The 20,180-nt window shown below is 55.4% G+C and overlaps 1 protein-coding gene across 5 annotated transcripts in view; it reads left to right on the forward strand.

Annotated features, from left to right (window-relative positions):
* Positions 1–436: 436 nt before the first annotated feature.
* The window catches only part of NRBP2 (nuclear receptor binding protein 2), a 30,107-nt gene continuing 10,363 nt past the window's right edge, over positions 437–20,180 (forward strand). Inside the window, exons 1-11 of one of the 5 annotated variants that reach the window (XM_037381293.1) lie at positions 1,030–1,235; positions 2,904–3,033; positions 15,631–15,753; positions 16,062–16,163; positions 16,434–16,523; positions 17,432–17,472; positions 17,565–17,659; positions 17,921–17,944; positions 18,283–18,366; positions 19,073–19,128; positions 19,858–19,953. In XM_037381293.1, coding sequence (XP_037237190.1) covers positions 3,031–3,033; positions 15,631–15,753; positions 16,062–16,163; positions 16,434–16,523; positions 17,432–17,472; positions 17,565–17,659; positions 17,921–17,944; positions 18,283–18,366; positions 19,073–19,128; positions 19,858–19,953 — 714 coding nt within the window. In that variant the 5' untranslated portion in view covers positions 1,030–1,235; positions 2,904–3,030. Of the gene's footprint in view, positions 464–1,028; positions 1,236–2,903; positions 3,034–15,630; positions 15,754–16,061; positions 16,164–16,433; positions 16,524–17,431; positions 17,473–17,564; positions 17,660–17,920; positions 17,945–18,282; positions 18,367–19,072; positions 19,129–19,857; positions 19,954–20,180 lie in introns of those variants that run through there. The other 4 variants (XM_037381292.1, XM_037381291.1, XM_037381294.1 and 1 more) reach the window with 4 other exon arrangements.

Raw genomic sequence — 20,180 nt, forward strand, 5'->3', positions numbered from 1 at the left:
ATGCCACTGGTGTGGGCAGCAGCAGCTCAGGCCCTGCCAAAGCACCCATGGCAGTGCCACACAGCTGTAGCTGGTGGCACCAGTTACCCTGGTGCCGCTGCCAGAGCAGCCCAGTTGGCTGCCAGGCAGGACCCGGTGGCTGCCTGCGCAAGGAAATGCCTCCTGTTGGTTTATAGCGTGTTTCAGGGAATGGGATTTTGCATATATTATCTGGTGTGTGCCATCAGCACCTCCTTGCCCAACAGCCACCCCTCACCCCGGTCCCTCTTGGGTAACCACACTGGCCAAAAGGAGTCACGATCTGGAAGGATTGAGCGTCTCCCAGAACAGCGAGCTGGCACCGGTGCTTATATGGAAGCAGGGTGGAACAACTAACGAATGTGCTAAAAGAAACCAGAGATGGCCAGGAAAAGAAGAAAAATATCAAAGGAGCCAGAAACTTTCTGGAGGAATGAAAACATCTGTAAGACTTCTTGCTCAGAGCTGGTGAAGCACTTTCTGGGTGGGCAGGGGAGCCCAGGCAGGAGGTGCAGCCCCAGCACCCAGCAGCGGCTCTGGGGGGGAGATGGCGAGAAGGTGACAATAAAAGGAAGGGCTGCTGGGGCGGGGGGACTCGGAGACCCCGCCGGGAGGGAGCTGGAAGGGCGGCAGATGCCTGGAGGGAGGCCGGGGGGAGAAGATGGCCAGGCATCGGAGGTGGGACAGGCAGGTGGCTCAGGCCCGGCAACCGGGGCTGCGGGGCGGGCGGGACAAGCCCCGGCGCCCCCGCCTCTGGGCAGGGTGCAGGTGCGGGGAGCAGCCGAGGGGTGCGGGACGGAAGCGCCGGGCCCCGCGGGGGCGTTGCGGCCGCGAGGTCCCGGTGGCCCATCCCCGGGGCCGGGGGGGTGCGGGGCCTGCCCGGGGCCCCTCCTGGCGGGGCGGGCCGTGAGCGGCCGCACGTCCGGAGTGGGGCGGGCCGAGCCCGGGCCGGCCCGGCGCGGCGCTGTCAGCCCGCGGCACGACTCGGCTCGGCACGGCTCGGCTCGGCTCGGCTCGGCTCGGCTCGGCTCGGCGCGGCGCGGCGCGGCGCGGCGCGGCTCGGCTCGGTACGGCTCGGCTCGACACGGCGCGGCGCGGGGATGGCGGTGCCGGAGCCGGACGCGCGGCTGGCGCAGGAGAAGGAGGAGGAGAGCGAGGAGGAGAGCGAGATCCTGGAGGAGAGCCCCTGCGGGCGCTGGCAGAAGCGCCGGGAGCAGGTGGGCGCTGCGGGACGGATGCTGCTGCTGCTGCTGCTGCTGCCGCCGCTGCTGCTGCTGCCGCCGCTGCCGCCGCGGCCGGCTCCGGCGGGGCCCCGGGCACGGGCAGCCCTGCCGAGACTCGGTCGGCGCCCGCGGGTGCCCAGGGCGAGTGGGGTGGCCGCGGCCGGAGGCCGATGCGGGGAGCTGCTCCGGGGCGGGGAACGAACGGCGGGGAGCGGCCGGAGGCGCGGGTGCCCCGGTGCGGGCTGTCCCGGTGCGGGGAGCCGGGCTCACCGTGCCCCATTGCGGGCTGTCCCCGTGCGGGGAGCCGGGCCGTTCCCCCAGGGCCCAGGCGGGAGACGGGGGTACCGGTAACCACGGGTCGCTGGCCAGGCAGCTCCTGTGGGAATGAGGACTTGCCGGGAACATCGCAGGGCACGGCGGTGGTGGGGGCTGGCCCCTGCATCCCTGCCTCTAGGGCTGGAGGACCCAGTTCCTCCTCTCCAAACATGGGGTTTGGACCATTTCAGCTTATCTTTCTAGCCCAGGAGCTCAGCACAGCCGTCCTGCAGCATGTCCACCACGGTTTTGTCGTGCTCCTATCATCACCCACTGCCCTCTCTCCTCCAGATGTGTCCCCCATATCAGTGTAATGGCCATCTACCCCGAAAGTGGAGGCTGAATCTCCCTGTCTCTGTCAGGGCACCCAGGAACAGGGACCAAAGGCAGGGTATAAATCCTGGCCGCAGGCCAGGGTGGGACAGCACACATAGACAGGCATCACAGGCACTGTCGGCTCCCAAAGGGTAAAAGGGCCCATCCTAAGGCCAATCCTGTTCTTTATCTTCCCACCACCACCTGTTAAGGACCTGTAGGTAGTCCATAGTGCTCTACTCTGGCTGCAGGCTGCCTGTATTTTAGGCTGTTTTCCCAGTCTGGGCTTTGCTGAGATCTTGATAACCTACTAATGCCATGAGCACCTGCCCTTCTTGTGTCCCTCTGTGCTTTCTGGTGCTTCCACACCCCAACATCACCCTTCAATCTCCTTTCTTACTACCTTACCACCTCTGCCCGACATCTTCTCTACATCAGAGCCTTGCATCGGGGTGTACGTGCCGCATGGCTGGTGCCTGAGCCTTGTCCCATGGTGTGCGTGCCATGTGGTGAGTGCCAGGACCTGACACCATGTTCAAAATCCCGTGGCTTCTTCCCCTGCTACTTCTTGATGCTCCTGGAGTATCGGATCCCACCCATGTGGCACATCCAAGGTGTTGGAGCCAGCTGTATCTTTGTCTTGTGTTGTTTCCTTGATATTTTTTGGGATGGGCTTTGCCAGCATCCATCATCAGCCATCCCTCTGTCTGTGCCCCACATCTGACAGCTTCAGCTGCTGGTGTGGGTGTTGCAGTGTGCCCTCCGTGCCGCAGGTACAGGCACAGCTGACGGACACACCTCTGCCTCTCTCGTGGTCTCTCTGCCAGGGTGGCTCTGCAGGACAGCTGAAGAGGTGAGGAAGGCTGTGTGGAAAATAGTTTTTTAGCTGAGAATACCCTGGTGCTCCTGTAATTAAAATGACCTCCACTGTATGTTGGAAACAAGCATCAGGGTGGAAAGGTTTGGTGTAGGTGCTGGATAAGGCCTGTAATTTAATTGCATCTGACCTGTAGTTGCATGATCTTTTTTCAGACAGTTCTTGGATCATCTGTGTTAGTCCATGACCTACCAAAACAGCCTGAAACCCCTCGTTGTCCTTGGCAAAGGAACGACTTGGAGCTCATTTCTGATTTGAACAACCTCCAGCTATTTTGACTTAATGGTGACATTTAACGATGAGTATTTTAACATTTAATTTTGACAAGGGAGTTTTCTGGAGTGGTGTGGCAGTGTCTGGAACTGGCCCTTGGAGGTTTGTCCCCCTGTGCAGTGTGTGGGAGAAGTAGAAACAAACGTGGAGCGCAGCCCCAGCCATGACATTTCCACACAGATGTTTTGGTAATTGGCTGCTGTGCCATACTCTCTGTCTGCAGGGAGTTTTTCATGCCGGAGAGGTGGGAAGGGTGGACTGGCCTTTCCTGACCGCTGCAGGACAGCAGGCAGTGGCAGGTGGTTGGTGATACTGCACATCACGGTGGTGAGTTGCAGCGCTGCAATCCCATCTTTGGCAACATAAAAGACTTGCTGACTGCTCACCAGGCTCGTGTTGCCGTGGTGAGGCAGGGATGCATCCCTCTGAGGACACAAGCGTTCAGGTGATGGACCCAAAGGAGAGTGGCCTGTTAGCAAGCACAGGGCTCAGGGCTCAGGTTCTGTACAGCTGCCATGACAAAATGCATGTGAACTTGAACAGGGAAGTGATAGTGCTGCCTAAATTGCAAAGTGAAGGAAGTTTTTGTAAGAGACTAGTTTGTTGCAAATTCATAGATGCTCAGTTACGTACCAGGAAGAAAGAACACCGTTTGCTGTCTGTAAGCTGTCAATATGGTTATCTTCCAACATTGATGAACAGCCATTCCATTTAACCACACTCCGATTGCCGTAAGCTATTCAGGTACTCTTACCAATGGGGATTTTCCCTCACTATCCTGATGATTCGTTATGATTATTTATTCTCCTCAATTTGCTTTTGTCAGAACACAGTCGAGTCCTGTGTGGGATCACTTGACCTATTGTCTTGCTGTTTTGAGAATGGGTCCAGAGAGGTGGGAGAGCTGCCTGTGACCTACCATCTCTGCAGCAGGCAGAGAGAGCCAAGGCACATGTCTTGGAGCAGTGTCTGGAGCCTGGAGAGCTGAAGTGGGCAGAGGCAAGCACCCCATTCAGCGTTTTAACGCTTAAACCATGATGCTCAGTAGTACAGGTTTGAAGCAGGTTATGATAAATTGCTAATGTGTATGCATTAATTACATGTACACAAGGACTACACCTTTGTTTTTGCACAACTATTGTACCCGTACTCCAGTGGGAGAACGCAGAGCAGCGGCTTATGACCCTACTGTGCATTATTAAACCACATATGGACGCAACAGCTAAAATGTGCTGTGATCTTAATGCTGCGCTGGGTCTGGCCATGCCCACCAAAGAAAAAAACACTTCACAACTTCCTTTGCCTATTTATGATGCATATATTCATGATGAAGCCACAGATTTCCACAACCAAAAGCATTTAAATTATCTCTGCAACCTTTGTGAAGAAACAGTCATGTGAATTCTTCCTGTTCAATGTCAGCACAATCCATGTTCTGCCTCTTCCATTTCTCTCCCTGCTATTAGTGTGAAAGTGCAGCAGAGGAATGCTGCTGTTGTAGACTTTTCCATGTAGGAAGATATATTTTTTTTCAGTGTTGGTTTGATGACTTCATCTACTTTTTCCACCCACCCTGTGGAGTAAGAGTAGCAATGAACAAGAAACTTGGTTTACTGCTTATGTTAAAAGTTTTGCAACTTTCTTTGTCTGAATACAGTTTCCTGAATGAACCCTAGTACCTCGTTACTCAGATCAAACTGTTTTTATCCATGCTGCTTTGCTTTTGCAAATCCTTTACCCATTTGGAAGGGGGACTGTTATGACCAGTAGATACTTGTTGACTGTGAGGTTCACAAGCAGTGGTACCACTGCACCACGTCCAGGCCATTATTTCAACAACCTCTCCAGCATCTGTCCTGTCCATCTCCAGGTGTCCCACCTGTCAGTTCTGCCCATGGTGCTCCCTGCACGCTCTGGGTTGCCTTTGATATTCCTCAGGGCCCTTTCCCTTTGGGTGAGAGCATGTGCTTGCTGCGGCAAAGCTCAGCTGTGGTTCGCAGGACCACATTTTAGAGTTGCTTCTCTGCTTGTAACTCTGCCATTGCTTCTGACACGGCGTTCTGCTTTGCGATGCTGGCAGCTCCAGTGCAGCTGCTGATGGCTAAACCAGGGTTGGTTGCATTTTTGCTTGAAATCGTCCATTGCTCCCCTTTTGGTCACCTTGTGTAGTAAAGGGGTTAATGACTGAATGTATAGTGGTACAGAGCCCTTGAACTATGAGCTTTAAGTTCTAAAACCAGCAGGATGAAAGAAAGGAAGAAGGGAAACAATAATAGCAAGAAAGTGAAGCAATGCTGAAGCAGAATTTAAAGAAAAGAAAGTGATATTAAAAAATCTGCAAGAAGGGGAGATTTTGAAGTGTTGCTATAGGTTCCCACAGATCAGAAAATTAAAACAAAATATGGAAAAATAATCTAAGCATTTGAACACACCGAGAAGCAAGGGGTTTCCCTTTTTTTAGGTATTAATTGTATTTGCAGTTTGCAGTAAAGATAGCTGGTTCTGTGATAGATTATTTGGAAAGCATCCAAGTATTTAATATTTGCCACCAGAGTTATTTTTAAAAGCTGCTTTGTTGCCAGCCCTCCCAGGAGACTAGGACTTGAAGTGTGTTTTGTTGTGAAGTGCTTTTCCAGAGCAAAGGGGATCAGCTGAAGGACTTGGCTCTTTCTTTTCATGCCATCTATTTTTTTTCTACCTCTTACTAGTTTTATGGCTTTTGTTTGCTGTTGTTTAGTTTTCCAGGATGAGTTTACTTGTGAACCCACCGACCTCAGTTGTCAGGCAGGTTAATATCCTAAGGCTTTGCTCTGTGTTCCAAACAGGAGGTGGGGCACCCCAGATGGTTTTAATTGAGGACATTTGTGAAAGCAACGTGAAATTGGTTGAACTAAGGTGGCATAATTCACCAATAGAGAAACTTTGCTCGAAGCAGATAGTGAAGTCCTCTTCTCGGCGTGTATTCTGTGGATCTGGAAACAAACAAAACTTTGCATGCTAGATTTAGTGTCCTCCTCGTTACCCTTCTAGTTTGTGGGGGCAATGTGCAGGGACTGTTTTGCCTTTTGCTTCAGGTTCGCTCCCTGTGCTACTTTCTCTGTTTCAAGGATCCTTTAATCCTTCATCATCTTACCCGGTCATAACAATCCTCTGCCTTGTTCTCACTGCTGGGGAGGGAGGTGACGTCAGCTGAGTGGTAAAGGTTAGTGCAGAAACTTGTTCTTTTTCATGTGGTAACATGCTCTTCTATTCCCATTCATATGCTCCACAAGAATGCCATTCTGTTTGCAGCTCGTTGCTCCTGGGCAGCAGCTTCTAAGGCACTACCTGTCTGCTCTAGCCCCTCCACCGTGTCCACGAATGCATGCAGCTCAGCATTTCCCAGGCTGCTCCTTCTGTGCTCCCTCCAAACTAGACACAAAAGAGAAGTATTACAAATACCACCATTCCCCATGTTTTGTGTTCCCTTTCTTGTTTTTAACCAAGCTTTTTTTGCCCTTTCATTTGTTTTCCCATGCAGGTATTTTTGTTTACAGTGGTCAGACATTGTATATGAGACTTGCAGGCTCACACACATTTTGTGTCTCTTGTCTCCTTCCTCCTTTGATATAACCAGAGAACAAGCACAGGTCCCAGAGGCTTTTATGTTTTACTACTGGGGCAAAGGGGGTGTCCCACAGTCACGTTACAAAATGGGTTAAAAGATGACTGAATGCTCATTGGTTGGCTCTTCCACCGGACAAGTTAGCATTTGACAGTAATCACGTGAAAGGCAGTGTTTTAGCATTCCCCCATAGCAATCAGATACTGGTCAGCAAGGTGGGTTTTGTTAGCTTTCATTGAAACTGCACTGCTGACAGCTTAGCTGTTCAGCCTGGGTTTGCTCTGTGCCAACACAGCAGGAGGGCAAATCTCTCTCCTGGTGCAGTCAACAGGGTAAATCACACCAAAATCCTGTTAACTGGTCTAATTCGTACTGGTCGCTGGTGACCTGCCTGACTCATAAGGGGTTGCTGTTTGTTGTTTTCCAGCTGGGCTTGGATGGCGAGCCAACGCAGCCCATTCTTTCTGGATAAGCACTGCAAAGCTCATCCCAGGGCATTTGTTCCCAGTTTAGACTGGTGGGCACTGGGGGCCTGCAGCATCAGGATGAGGTACTGCATGGCCAACCTGTCCTTGGGCACCTCCTGCTCCCACCTCCCACCCTGATGTCGCTGGGGTCTGCTCGCCTGCCCGGTGCCCAGGTGCAGGCTGGCGGGGGGGATCCTTTCATTTCCTGCTGTATTCTGCAGAGCCTTCTCTAACTCCTGCTGCAAACCTGCTGGGCTGCTGGCCGCATGTCCCAGGTTTCAGTGACACTGCCAGTGAATTTCCGAGGTATGGTTTTGCCAGGGAGCAAAGCTGCCTGGGCTGGGCAGTGCTCAGCTTCGGCTGACCACAGGCTCACGTCTCCTTCCCAGGGGCGTGTAGTGCCTTGGGGGTAAAGCAAACATCTCCCTGGGGTCCGGCTTCCTGCCAGGACGTTTCTGGAGCAGCCCCATCCGCAGGCCAGGGGTGTGTGCAATGGTATGTCTTCTGCCCAGGAAATAACAACACTTGTATTGCCTTCAGCATGCAGGATCTCCCCTGACCTTTATCTGGGCAGTGGAAAAATACTCTTCTGTCCCTTTTTCTCAGCAGTGGAAGGAGTACAGGGATCACAGTGTTTGCTGTGGCAGCTGCTGGGCAAGAGGCAAGGGCAGCCATGGGTATGGAGAGAAAGGAATGGCTTCCAGCCCTCCCTCCCACAGGCAGAGGGGACAGGCTGGCCAGTGGCTGAAGTTCTGAGGAGGCTTGCTCCAGATCCTGCTGGGAGAGGCTTCCTCTCCCTATCCACAGGTATTAAACAATGACCTCCCTGCTGTTGCTGACAGGCAAGGGATCTCCTGGGGATGGATAGGGAGAGCTCATGGAAAAGGGCTGGGTAAAGTGGGTGCCCCTCATGCCCTGGGATGGGAGAGCTCTGCCGCTGCACATCCTGCCATGTTGGCCATGAGTCTGTTTCCCTCCCTCAGTCTCCCCTGCCTGCAGTGCAGCCGGGCACCTGGTTATTTTTCCTGACACTTCTGTTTTCTGCCCATAGCTCTGCTCCTTCTCTCCTCTTTGAGCTTCACTGCTCCTCCAGCGTGGTCCACAACATGTGCCATTCACCTGTACCTGCCTCACTTCTCTCCGTGATTGCACTGATGTTAAACCACAGCAGAGCTCGCCCTGACCTGTGCCATTGTCACCCAGCTCTCTAAGAGGCAAATCACCATCCTGGCTCGGCTAGCTAGATCTCTTCAGCTGACAGTGTATTAGCCTTGTATCCGTGCTGGTTTGAATTAGTGCTGAGAATATGTTTTTATGAGAGGTAGGATCAAATGCTTCACTGGAATCAAAATATTTTCCATCTCATGTGTTCCCTTCACCTGCTAATTGTGTAACAGGATCATAGAGACAGAACAGGTTTATCTGGCATCGCAGAGCCCTCGTCCTGCTCCTGCAGAGTCACAGGACATTGTAGGCTTGATCTGTTGTTTTGCTGTGGACTGCAGATAGCAGTATGGGTGGATGTCCTCCAGCTAGCTCTACTGTCACAACCTTTGGCATACCTGCCACAAGGTGAAATCTAGCCAGCGGCTCAGCCAGGCTCAGGAGCAGATTGCTCTGTGATGGCTTGGGGTGCTGCTGGCCCCAGGCTCCTCCCTAGGGACAAAAAGGCTGTTTGTGGCACTTCTGATGCTTGAAATGGGGCCCAGGAAGCCAAGGGCTTGGAGCCATGCTGCTGTCTGAGACCCTGGGCAGAGTGCTCCCAGCTCAGGAGGGTGGGATATATCAGCTCTTCACCCACAAAACAACAAGTGCTTGGTGGGACCATGGATAAGTCCCACTCACTCCCTGGCTGCCCACTGCCTGCACGCCTCTGCTCCCACGGGACCTGCGCAGCGCTGCCTGCCACTGCTGTTTGCTCTCCCTGTCCCTTGATAAGCTGAAGGGAGCAGGAGAGGTGTCAGAGGGGGGGCTCAGCCCTCTTAGCTTTTTTTTTTCTCCTTTCACAAGTTTTAAAAAAATATTTCCATGTTGCAACAGTCACCCCTGCCCTGCATGGGGCCATAGCATGGGGTGCTGGAGAGGGGAGTGCAGCCTCTGTCAGGACCAGGGAATGTATGGTTTGGAGAAGGCAAGAGGACCCCAGCTTCAGGCAGCGGGCTGGAAAGAGAGTCCTAGCAGGGACACACTCCTCCATCTCTGCTTCTTGCACACATTGCTCTGAGAGAACAGTCTCTGCTGCCTAAGGTGTGTCCCTGTGCCTTAGCAGCACCTCCTTGCTAGCTGCAACCTGAACAGAAGTCCCTTGAGAAACCCAGACACAGCCTTTACTGTTGCCCAGGCTTATGAGATACTGGAGCGGAGGGCTACGCTGGGATTTAACTGCAAAAGTGCTCTCCCAGGCACGACGTGTTCCCTGCTCAGCCTTGTGGCCTCAGCAAATCCTGCCAGTTCCCGGCACCAAAAGGGATAAAATGTCATGGTATCATGAGGAGGCAGGTAAATTGTGCATGCAGTGAGCATCACCACCCTCGGGTCCTGCTAGCCCTCCTGTCATTACCAGCAACCAGGGGTTTCTGCTCTGTGGCAGCGCAGTATGGGCACTGCTCCCCTGACAGAGGCGCATGCCAGTTGTGACTTGTAGCATCCAACACGTCTGCTGTCACTGTGTGACCAGGTGGGTCCTGGTGCTCTTACCAGCACGGCACGGCTGGTCTCAGCGAGCCCGGAGAGCCTGGGGGCCTGCAATCCAGCTAGTCACTCGTCCTTCTTGCTTGGCTCTCCCTTTGGGTGTCTCTTGGGCTTTGCCCTGTGTCCTTCAGACAGTGGTTTCTTATGTCCTGGCTGCCTGTCTCCAGGGCCATCCACAGCACCCAGAGTGATGGCTGCTGCACCAGGGATGACTCGGAAGCCCACAGGCAGGTGGCAGGGCCACGGGTGCTCACAGGGCTGCTGCCAGCCTGCGGTGGGTGGGGAAGGGCTCCATCCCACATGGAGTGGCTCAAGCAGGCAGAAGCTGGCCACCAACTTGGGAAGGAAACTTGGCTCCAGTATGGACAGGGCAAGTGTACAGAGTGCTGGTAGTGGCCTTGCTCTTGTGCCTGTTCATGGGCTTTTGGCTCCCAAAACTTCATCTTTCCTCTGGTCCTCTGGCTCAGTACTAGTCCAGAAAAGCCCTGAGGAGGTTTGGTCCTCTTTCTTCCAGGTTCAGGATGCTCAGAGGCTTTGGGTCAGCCTCCTGGTCTACCCTCCAGCCTGGTCAGATGTCTTCTGGTGGCCTCTTTAACAGCCCTTTTGTGTCTCTGTTAATATGGTCTTTCTTGGGATGGTTATGGCCCAGGGTGTGGGAAGGAAACATACTATTTCATAGAATCGTAGAATCACAGAATGGTTTGCTTTGGAAGGGACATTAAAGACTATCCAGTTCCAACCCCCCTGCCATGGGCAGGGACACCTTTCACCAGACCAGGTTGCTCCGAGCCCCGTCCAGCCTGGCCTTGAGCACTGCCAGGGATGGGACATCCACAGCTTCTCTGGGCAACCTGTTCTGGTGTCTCACCACCCTCACAGTAAAGAAGTTCTTCCTGATATCTGACCTAAATCTACTGTCTTTTAGTTTAAAGCCGTTCCCCCCTTGTCCTATCACTACAGGCCCTTGTACAAAGTCTCTCTCCAGCTCTCTTTAGGTGCTGGGAGGTGCTCTAAGGTCTCCCCAGAGCCAGCTCTACTCCAGGCTGAACCACCCCAGCTCTCTCAGCCTGTCCCCGTAGGAGAGGTGCTCCAGCCCCCTGAGCATCTGCGTGATCTGCTCTGGACTCACTCCAACAGGTCCGTGTCCTTTTTATGCTGGGGACCCCAGAGCTAAATGCGATAATACTGCAGGTGAGGTCTCAGAAGAGTGGAACATCACCTCCCTCCACCTGCTGGCCACGCTGTTGGTGATGCAGCCCAGGATGCAGTTGGCTTTCCGGAGCGCGCATATTGTTTCCCTCCCCTTACCCACTGCTGCTTTGCATCTCACCCCCCCCCCCCCCCCCCGCTGCGGCACTGGCAGCTCTGCGGGGGCAAAGGCACCCTGCAGGAATGGAGGGTGAGGGTCACTGTCCCACTGCTCACCCCTGCAGCCTCCTGCCTGGCACCCCCTTCCCAGCCTGCCTGCCCCTTTGCTCTTGCCCTCCAGCACATCCCTCCTGCAGAGCCTGGGGCAGCCGCCTCCCTGCCGGTGTTTGCCCCGGCCGGTGGCAGAGCCTGCACTTGTGTTTCCCCAGCAGCCCCTGCCAAACCAGGCAGAGGGAACTTTTTCAGTGCCTTTGCCTTGTTTCTGAGCAACCTCCAGGTTATCCTTCCTCTGCGCAGTAAGGTCCTCGATCCAGACATGGGTTTCCAGGCAGGGTCTGCATGTGCTCTTCAGTGGTGCTGATGGTCGGGGGAGTCAGGGCTGGTAACGTGACCCTGCCACTGCTTGGCATGAATCAAGGCAAGGGCTGAGGCTTTGCCCGCTGGGCTGCTTTGAAGACACAGCCATAAACTTGTACCCAACTTTGGAAATTATTTGGGTAAAGCACCTGCAGGCAGGAACTGGCCTCCCTCGCAGAGGGACAGCCCACTGGGTTGGAGCCCCACTGGGTGCTTTGCCTGCCTATGGCAGGCAGGAGGGCAGAGAGGAGAGTGGGTGCAGAAGAAATACGTCTGTGCTGGGGGTGAGGATGCGAGGTGGCTGCTCAGGAATGGGAGAGTGCCCGGTGGTTGGTCCCCATGGCTGTGCTAGGGGCTGGACTGCTTCCCTCACCCAGAAGCTGCCTACCCCAATCCTGCTCCCATGCTGAGGTCCTGGGAGCACTGCCACCAGCAAAGGAGGCCTCTGGGACTGCTCAGTGTCCCATGGGTGGCTAGGATGTGCTGGTCCAGATGGCATGGAGGGATGCTTTTCAGGGGGCACTGGAGGGCAGCGAGATGACCCTGCCGAGAAATGGGGCCAGCACATGCTTGTCCTGAGGATGTGAGTGTGGGTGTCAGGGGAGGAGCAGAGGACTGGCAGAGTACCCTCTTCTCCAGGTGCCATGGCCATGCCTTTTTCCCAGTCTCCTAGAGCGACCCGAGAAAGGTAACAACCCACTTTGTCATTATTTTCTCTCCAAATTGGGTCTAAATGCCAGTGGCAGCAGACATGCCTGTCCATTGCTCTCCAGACCCATGCCTTCCTTGCTTAACAGTCGCTCTCCTAAGGCCCCAGAGCTATATCACTAAGCCTTTTTCTGTGGACTGTTCAGTCCTTGTTGACGTGAAAAGCTCAAAAGGGAGTGATTTATTGTAAGATGCAATCTGATCTTCTGTAAGCCTTTGCTTACTTGTCCCCAGTGATCTTGCCAGGCTGGCCTTGGCTCCTGCCAAGGGCTTTCTGGAAGCAGCCTGAGCAGGGAGTTTGCCCAGTCTGGCTCTGGAGTTTTGCCTGTTCCACGTGGTGTCCACCATTAGCAGCATGCAGAGCTGCCGGGAACTCTGAAAGGCATGGCGTGAGATAATCAAGGTGACCTGTGGCTGGTTCCTTTTGTCCCCAGTCACCTCTGTGATTATAATGCAGCATTTATTTATTTATGCAGTCTTGGAGCTCAGTGTGCCAGACAGCTGTTCTGTATCATTCTTACTGTTGTTCAGCACAAGACTGAGCACGCTCATGTCTGCACGGAACAGGGAACGCTTCCTCCCATGTGGGCCTGTCTGATGCTCCTAACCACGTACCGGAGCCTCCCAGATACCAACAGATCCACTGTCCAGAGCGTTAAGCACCAGGATACCACTTCAGGCTCACCGAGTATTCAAAGGTTGTTCAAAGCTGGGGGGCTACGGTGGAGGGACAACCCTGGACTTCTGCTGTGGGTCACTCTTGGACAGACGGCCAGTCGGATTCAGCACAGCTGTTCTTACATTGAGCTCTGAGCAAGTGGGAGGCAGCATTGCCTGCCTAGGACGGGACGGGGCTGGCAGGCAGCCGGTTTCATCCAAGCGTGAGGATGGGAGGCGCGGGGTGCGGTGGCCATGCAGGTTGGGTCCTGCTGTAGGCTTAGTATCTGCACACAGGAACGTTGTGACCCTGTGATGTGACAGATGAGGAGGTGACACCTGAGGCTTTCAGACCCAGCTGTGCCTTCAAGCCATGCATCAGTAACGTCCATGCAGAGCTCTGTTGCTCCCACGTGTCCTTGTGGCAAGCAAAAGGATGTTCAGGTCTGTGTTCTCCATTTGACTCCTTTTTCTTGGATTTCTGGCCACTCATTGGTTTCAGGACAGGATTTTTCTCAAGGTCGTGAGCTGATTCTCCAGTGGCATTTTTGAGGAGAGGTGGAAGAGCAGCTTCATAGAGCGCTCTGTGACCAGCAGACCCTCATGGTGCACAGGCACTTGCCCCTGGCCTCCATTGCTCCTGGCACAGCCTCCACCGAGACCTGCCTAGGTTTAGCCTGGAGAAGGCTGAGAGGGGACCTTACCAATGCCTACAAATACCTTAAGGGCGAGTGTCAAGAGGACGGGGCCAGGCTCTTCTCAGTGGTGCCCAGCGACAGGACAAGGGGCAACGGGCACAAACCGCAACACAGGAGGTTCCGTCTGAACATGAGGAAGAATTTCTTTACCTTGAGGGTGACAGAGCACGGGGACAGGCCGCACAGAGAGGCTGGGGGTCTCCTTCTCTGGGGACATTCAAAACGCACCTGGACGTGACTCTGTGCAACCTGCTCCAGGAGGACCCGCTTTAGCAAGTGGTTGGACTAGACAGTCTCCAGAGGTCCCTTCCAACCCCCACCATTCTGTGATTCAGTGATTCCCAGCCTGATGCCAGCTGCCGAGAGCTCCTGCTGAGGCTGTTGCTCCCCCTTGGCCATGCAGTCCCTCCTGCCACAGCTCACCCTTGCTCTCCACCAGCAACATCAGCCAGAACGACCACGGCTTGGGGTTCACAGTGTGATGTGATGGCCTTGCCGTGGGGGCATCCTGGTGAGGGCTGAGCCATCTCCCCACCACCCCCGGTAGCAGCTGCCCTGGCAGTGCCCTTGCTGGGTGCTCCTTTGCTGGCTGTGTTTGTACTGGGAACCCTGGGAGGCTGTTGGGACTTGCCGGGAAGGCTGTGGTCAGCGAGGCCAGCTGGCCGCATCACTGGCTGTCCGTGCTGGGCTTTGTGTGGAGCACACGGAGCCTGTGAGCAGAGAGAACAAGTAACAGAGGTGCTTTGTGTGTCCCCAGCAGGAACTGGGCCATGAGCTGCCCGTCTGTCCCCTGCTAATGAGCTGGGGGTGCTGGGTGCCTGCGCCTGCGCCCACAGCTGCCCCGTGCCGCAGTAGTCCAAGCGGCGGCGGTGGGACACTGCGTACCTGCCCCGGGAAGCAGCAGAACAATCCCTCTTTTCATCTGGCTGCTGGCAGCTCTGTGCTGCTGCTGCCGCAAGGCAGATGGGAGTGGGCAGCCGTGCCTTTGTCCAAGCTGCCAGGGCTGAAGGAGGGGACGGGTCCGAGGCTGCAGGGCATCTGCTGTGCAGTGATGCTTTTGTGAGGGGAGAGTGAGGGCACAGACTCCAGTGTGGATGGCAGTTTGGGATGCAGCAGGCATCGCTGCCGGGAGGCAGGACCCACTGCTCTTGGGTCTGGGGTGTCTCTGTGCTGTTGAGCCTCTATCAGAACTGGGAGCCTTTTGAGCAGGTTTTACCTGGGCTGGCGGCGGGACCCAGTGGTCCTGGCTGGCCTGGGGACCAGCAATCTGGTGCTGCCCTCAAGGCAGAATCAGCAGAGACCCAGCGCAGGGACAGGGCTGAGTCCGTGCTGGATGTGGCCTGCAGAGGTGATGTCTGTAGAGCTGCTCTCCACGGGGTGGAGAGGGACATGGTTGAGTGGTGGACTTGGTAGTCCTGGGTTAACAGCTGGCCTTTATGATCTTAAAGGTCTTTTCCAACCTGAATGGTTCTATGATTCTGTGACCTCTGGGGATGGGAACTCATCAGACAGACCATGGCATGTGGGCGGTTGCCCTCAGTCTCCTCATGACATTAAAAGAGATGATATGGCTTTCGTTTGCCCAGAACTTCTGATTTGCTCTGTTCAGCGTGAGTGTGACCATCAGCTGTGGGTGTGGGTTGCTCCCCCATGGCTGCTGAGAAGTGGGGTCCACGTGGGGGTCCCCATCTGCATGCAGGAGTGGGGCCAGGAGGTGACTGTCACCACTGAGTTCTCACTGAGCTACAAGAGTTGAGAAGGGCTGGCGTGGGGAGCTGCTCTGAATCTCTGGCTCTCCCCTGTGCCGTCACACCCCGGAGGAAGGGTGCAGGCTGCTGTAATGCCTGAGCTCCCACGCAGGTGGGTCCCGAGGCCAAGGCAGTGGGCTGGGGGTTTGCTCCACTCACCATCTCCTGGCCAGAGCCTCCTGTGGGCTGGACTCCTCCACAGGAGCCATAGCAGGGACCACTCATGTCCATGCAGCACGTTCCTCCGGTGCGGCTGGGAGCGGTGGGCAGGCCTGTGGCCGGGCTGTCTCACACCTTCCTGTGCCTCACAGGTCAATCAGGGGAACATGCCAGGCATCCAGAGCACCTTCCTTGCCATGGACACAGAGGAGGGTGTGGAGGTGGTGTGGAATGAGCTGCTCTTCACTGACAAGAAGGCCTTTAAAGCACACGAGGTAAGCCATCCCTCCCCAGCTGGGACTGTGCCCAACTGCCCTGGGACTGCCTGCTGCTCCTTTCTGGGTGGGCACACTTCAGTCAGCAGTGCTAATCACAGCCTGTCACGCTGCACTCCTCCCTTCGTAGCATTGCGCTTTCCCTTGGCTTCTCCAAGACAGCTCCATGTGTCCTCTGTACCCCGAAAACAGCTTTTCCTGTGACCGGGGGCACAGCCTCCTCCCCAGCCCCAGGTTCCCTTGCTCTGGGAGGTGTCCTGCCAACATCCCAGGACCTGCCACCTCATTTGTCCTCTCTCTGCCTGCAGGAGAAGATCAAGACCATGTTCGAGCAGCTGGTGCTTGTGGATCACCCCAACATCGTAAAGCTTCACAAATACTGGCTGGATGTGAAAGACTCAAAGGCACGGGTAGGGAGGTCTCAGGGAGGCAAAATGTCTGGGGGTCCCCATGATGTGGGAAGGATGCCAGTGGGAGCCATGCAGGGATCCCAGCAATGCTCCTCACCCTGCTGTCCAGAACTCCCCTTCCTTCTCCGGCACACTGCTGCCAGCAGCCTGCACTCACCCGGGTGCAGGGCTGGTGCAGGCTCCATGCTGCTGGCTGGTGCAGCCCACGGGCTGTGCATGGCGCTGGCTGGGCAGTGACGCTGGGAAGCTGATGCCTCTCTTCCCTGCCAGGTCATCTTCATCACAGAATATGTGTCCTCTGGGAGCCTGAAACAGTTCCTGAAGAAAACCAAGAAAAACCACAAGGCCATGAATGCCAGGGTAGGTTCCCTGGGAGCATGCACAGGGTGTCCTCAGGTGAAGTGGGTAGCTCTGTGTCCGTTGGCACAGAGAGGGTCTCTGGTCTCTTCTAAGGCAGAACAAGTGTGTATCGTTGCTCCCTGAGTTACCCAGGGACTCTCTGCTGTAGGGAGATGGCATTTTGGTGAGGGCTGGAGCAAGAGCAGAACATCCCTGGGACAGCCTAGAAATGGATTCTGCTGTCAGGATCCGACCTCATGGGTGGGAACCTGCTGGAAGCTGCTGCAGTGAGGTTCAGCTGAGTGATGCTGATGGTTCCTGGGGCTGCATCAGGAGGCCTGCATCTCCACCACCCTCAATGAGGGGCAGCAGGCTTGCTGCTGGGTTGAAGGGACCAGTTTCACCTGCAAACCCACTCAGTATGGGTCTGACTAATGGTTTTGCAGGCAGGTCCTGGCTGGCTGTGACTGAGGAGCTGGGTGACCATTCTGGGGGCCCTGTGCTTGACTTTGCAAGCCCTGCCATGAAGTTTGAGTTCAGTGTCACACCAGTGCAGTTAGGCACTCCTAGAGCTGAGAATTGCTGTTGGTGTGTACAGAGAAAAACATACACGTGGACCCCAGAACCATACCTAGCTTTGCCTTCCGTGATGTGTCTATCCGTGCTCGCACTGGGGTTTTGTGGCTCGGGGGAGCTCTGTCTGCCGGTAAGGATGAGTTCTCAGCTTTAATGGTGTTCTTTGAACAGGGGTTGGAACGGAGACTGTTGTCGCTGGGACAGCGTGTGGCTCATCTTTGAGTAACAGTCTCTGCAGGGCTAGCGGAGGGCAGATTTCCCCAGTCACTGGGTAATAGGTAGGAATGACCTGATCTGGCTGCTGGGCTCTGATGGGCGTCTCATCTGACGGAGAGCTCTGGTCTCTGCTCTAGGCCTGGAAGCGCTGGTGCACTCAGATCCTGTCTGCTCTCAGGTATGCTTGCCATCGCTTGCACTGTTGGCCGTCCTGCTTCTCGCTGGGCTGGGCACAGGTAACGTGCTCAGGGCAGCTTTGTGCTTCCCCAGTTTCCTGCACTCCTGTGAGCCTCCTATCATCCATGGCAACCTTACCAGCGACACCATTTTCATCCAGCACAATGGGCTCATAAAGATTGGTTCAGGTAGGAAGCTGCCACCCTTGCAGGCCGGTGGCTCCAAGTGCTGATGAGGAGAGTCAGCAGGAGGAGGCTGCCTGCCGAGGGATGCGGGGGGCTCATGCAGGGTGGTGTGCCAAGGGGGTTCCAGCTGGGCAGAAGAGGCGAGAGCTGCAGGGTCCTTCAGAGGATCACCCATGCAAAGCTTGGAGTTACCTTCTTTTCTGTTTGTGTCCTCTGCTCCATGCCTTCTCGCTTGTCTGCTTCCGGATCGGCGCTGACCGGCAGTCTGGCACAGGGTGTTTGCAAATGGTGAGTGTCCCTCTGCCACCTGCCCCAGCATGTCCGTCCTGTCCCTGGGCTGACCTTCCTCCCCTGTGGGCCCTGGGCATCTCTCACCAGTGAGACACTGCAGCACGGAGCAGCAGTCCTGGGCTCTGCAGGCAGAGGGGACCTTTGTCCGTTAGGGAATTGCTGCTCCTGTTGTGGGGGCAGCGGGGTCTCTGGGGGAGCGAGTGCCCCACGGGTGGTCTGCATGGGCAGGAGCGCACGCAGGACTCCCTGCTACCCTGGAGCACCCATCTGTGCTCACAGCTCTGGGAAAACAGCTTAGAGCTGTGATGCAGGACCTTTCTCGTTCCCTGACGCAGCCCTCCCAGACGACCTGCGAAGCCCCATCAGGATTGAGAGGGAAGAGCTACGCAATTTGCATTTCTTCCCCCCGGAATACGGCCGTGAGTGTGGGGTCTGACTGCTGGGGGGGTGCAGGCAACGCAGGTGCCCGGAGGGGTGTGGAGGGGGGTCCTGTGCAAGGCGTGGATGCCATGTATTTGCAGCGATACAGAATTATTCAATGCGTTCGTAACTAAAGCTGTTGGCCATGAGTCACACAGGATCATGTGATAATAAATGACTGTGTGATAACATTGTAGGTAAAATTTAGTGTTGATTAGGGCAGAGCTATGCACGTGGGAAAAACAGCTGTGCCTGCATGGGAATGGACCGTGCATTAGTAATTACTGGTTGGGAACAAGATCTCAGCATGACCGTGAATAGCCCTGAAAAGGTCGGCTATAAGCTCACGAACACTTAAAAGCATGTAAAATGATACAAAGATTAGGGAAAAAGGAGTAAAGAATCTTTGTGCTGTGTGAAAGCTCTCGATGTGGTTCCCCACCTTGAATATTTTTTGCACAAATTTGAGGGGAATAAATAGGAAAGGGTTGTGCAGGGAGCCATAAGAAAATGTGTGCTGGGGTGGGGAAGCAGGCGTGAGCAGAAGTGTGGGCAGAGCGAGGTCAGGCATGGGCAAGGGTGAGGGCAGTGGGGTGCGGGCAGAGGTGTCTGTAGGGATGAGGCAGGGTGCAGAGGGCTGTTCCCAGAGTAACTGAGTGGTGGCCTGTACCGCTGGCTTGATGTGGTTCTGGCTTGGTTTTGCAGAAAAGGCTGATGGGACTGCTGTGGACATCTTCTCCTTTGGGATGTGTGCACTGGAGGTAGGGAGCAGGACGGCTGCAGTGCCTGGGAACCTTCAGTGACCCCTGGTTACAGGGCAGGATTGTTCTTGCGGAGCCTGCTGGGGATTGCGGTGGCCTGGGGACCTTCCTGAGGAGTCTCCTTGCCCCTTCCCAAATCTGACTGTGAGCTGAGCATCCCTTGCAGTGATGGAGACGTTGCTGCTGGAGTCAGCAGAACATTTTTTGCTGCTGTGGCCCACCCTGCTCTGGGTGCAATAACAAGCTTAGCTCACCTCTTCTGTGCTTGGCTGGTGCCTCTTGGCCATCTCTGCTGGTGCCTCCTCATCTCCATCGGGCTGTGACAGCCCTGGGAAGGGAGGGCACAGGGGCAGGGACAAACCGTGCTGCTCCACAAGGATGTGCACTGCCAAGCGTAGCTTGCCCAGGCAGAATCTGGGGCTCTTGGTGCTGTCTGGAATGTGTCCTGGTCTGCGCAGTGCCCAGGGAGCAGCCTCTCCTGTCTGCCCTGCTGGGAACCTGTGAGCAGCCTGGAGTGCTGCAGTAGGCGAAAAATGGGCCCCAAGGGCAGGGATGCAGCGGCCAGGGAGCACTAGGGAGCCCAGGAGGTCAGGAGCCTGGCCGGGCTGTGTGTCCTGGTGGGGAGCTCCACAGCTGCTGCCCTGCCAGGGGGTGTCCCTTTGGGAAGCCCTTAAGGGCTGGCCCAAGGCTTGGCCTTGTGCAGACACAAATGCACTCCTTCTTCCCCAGATGGCAGTGCTGGAGATCCAGACTAATGGGGACACACGAGTCTCAGAGGAGGCAATCGTGCGGGCACGACATTCTCTGGATGATCCCAACATGCGGGTGAGTGCAGCTGGCTGAACCCTGGGGACCCATCCTCTTCCTTTGGCCAATCTCCTACACATCCCGTAATAAGTTTGTACACTCCCTGAATTCTCTTGTTTGATCTCAGAATTCCCCCAGGCATTCCATAGTAAATCCTACCCCCTTGGATGCAACAGTCCCCTTGTTTGCGTGGTGTCCCTGAGTTTGTTCTGTCAAGCCTTCAGCACGAGGGGCAAACGGCATCT

The sequence above is a fragment of the Falco rusticolus genome, chromosome 3, assembly GCF_015220075.1.
Source record: "Falco rusticolus isolate bFalRus1 chromosome 3, bFalRus1.pri, whole genome shotgun sequence".
In the NCBI taxonomy this organism is placed as follows: Eukaryota; Metazoa; Chordata; class Aves; order Falconiformes; family Falconidae; genus Falco; species Falco rusticolus.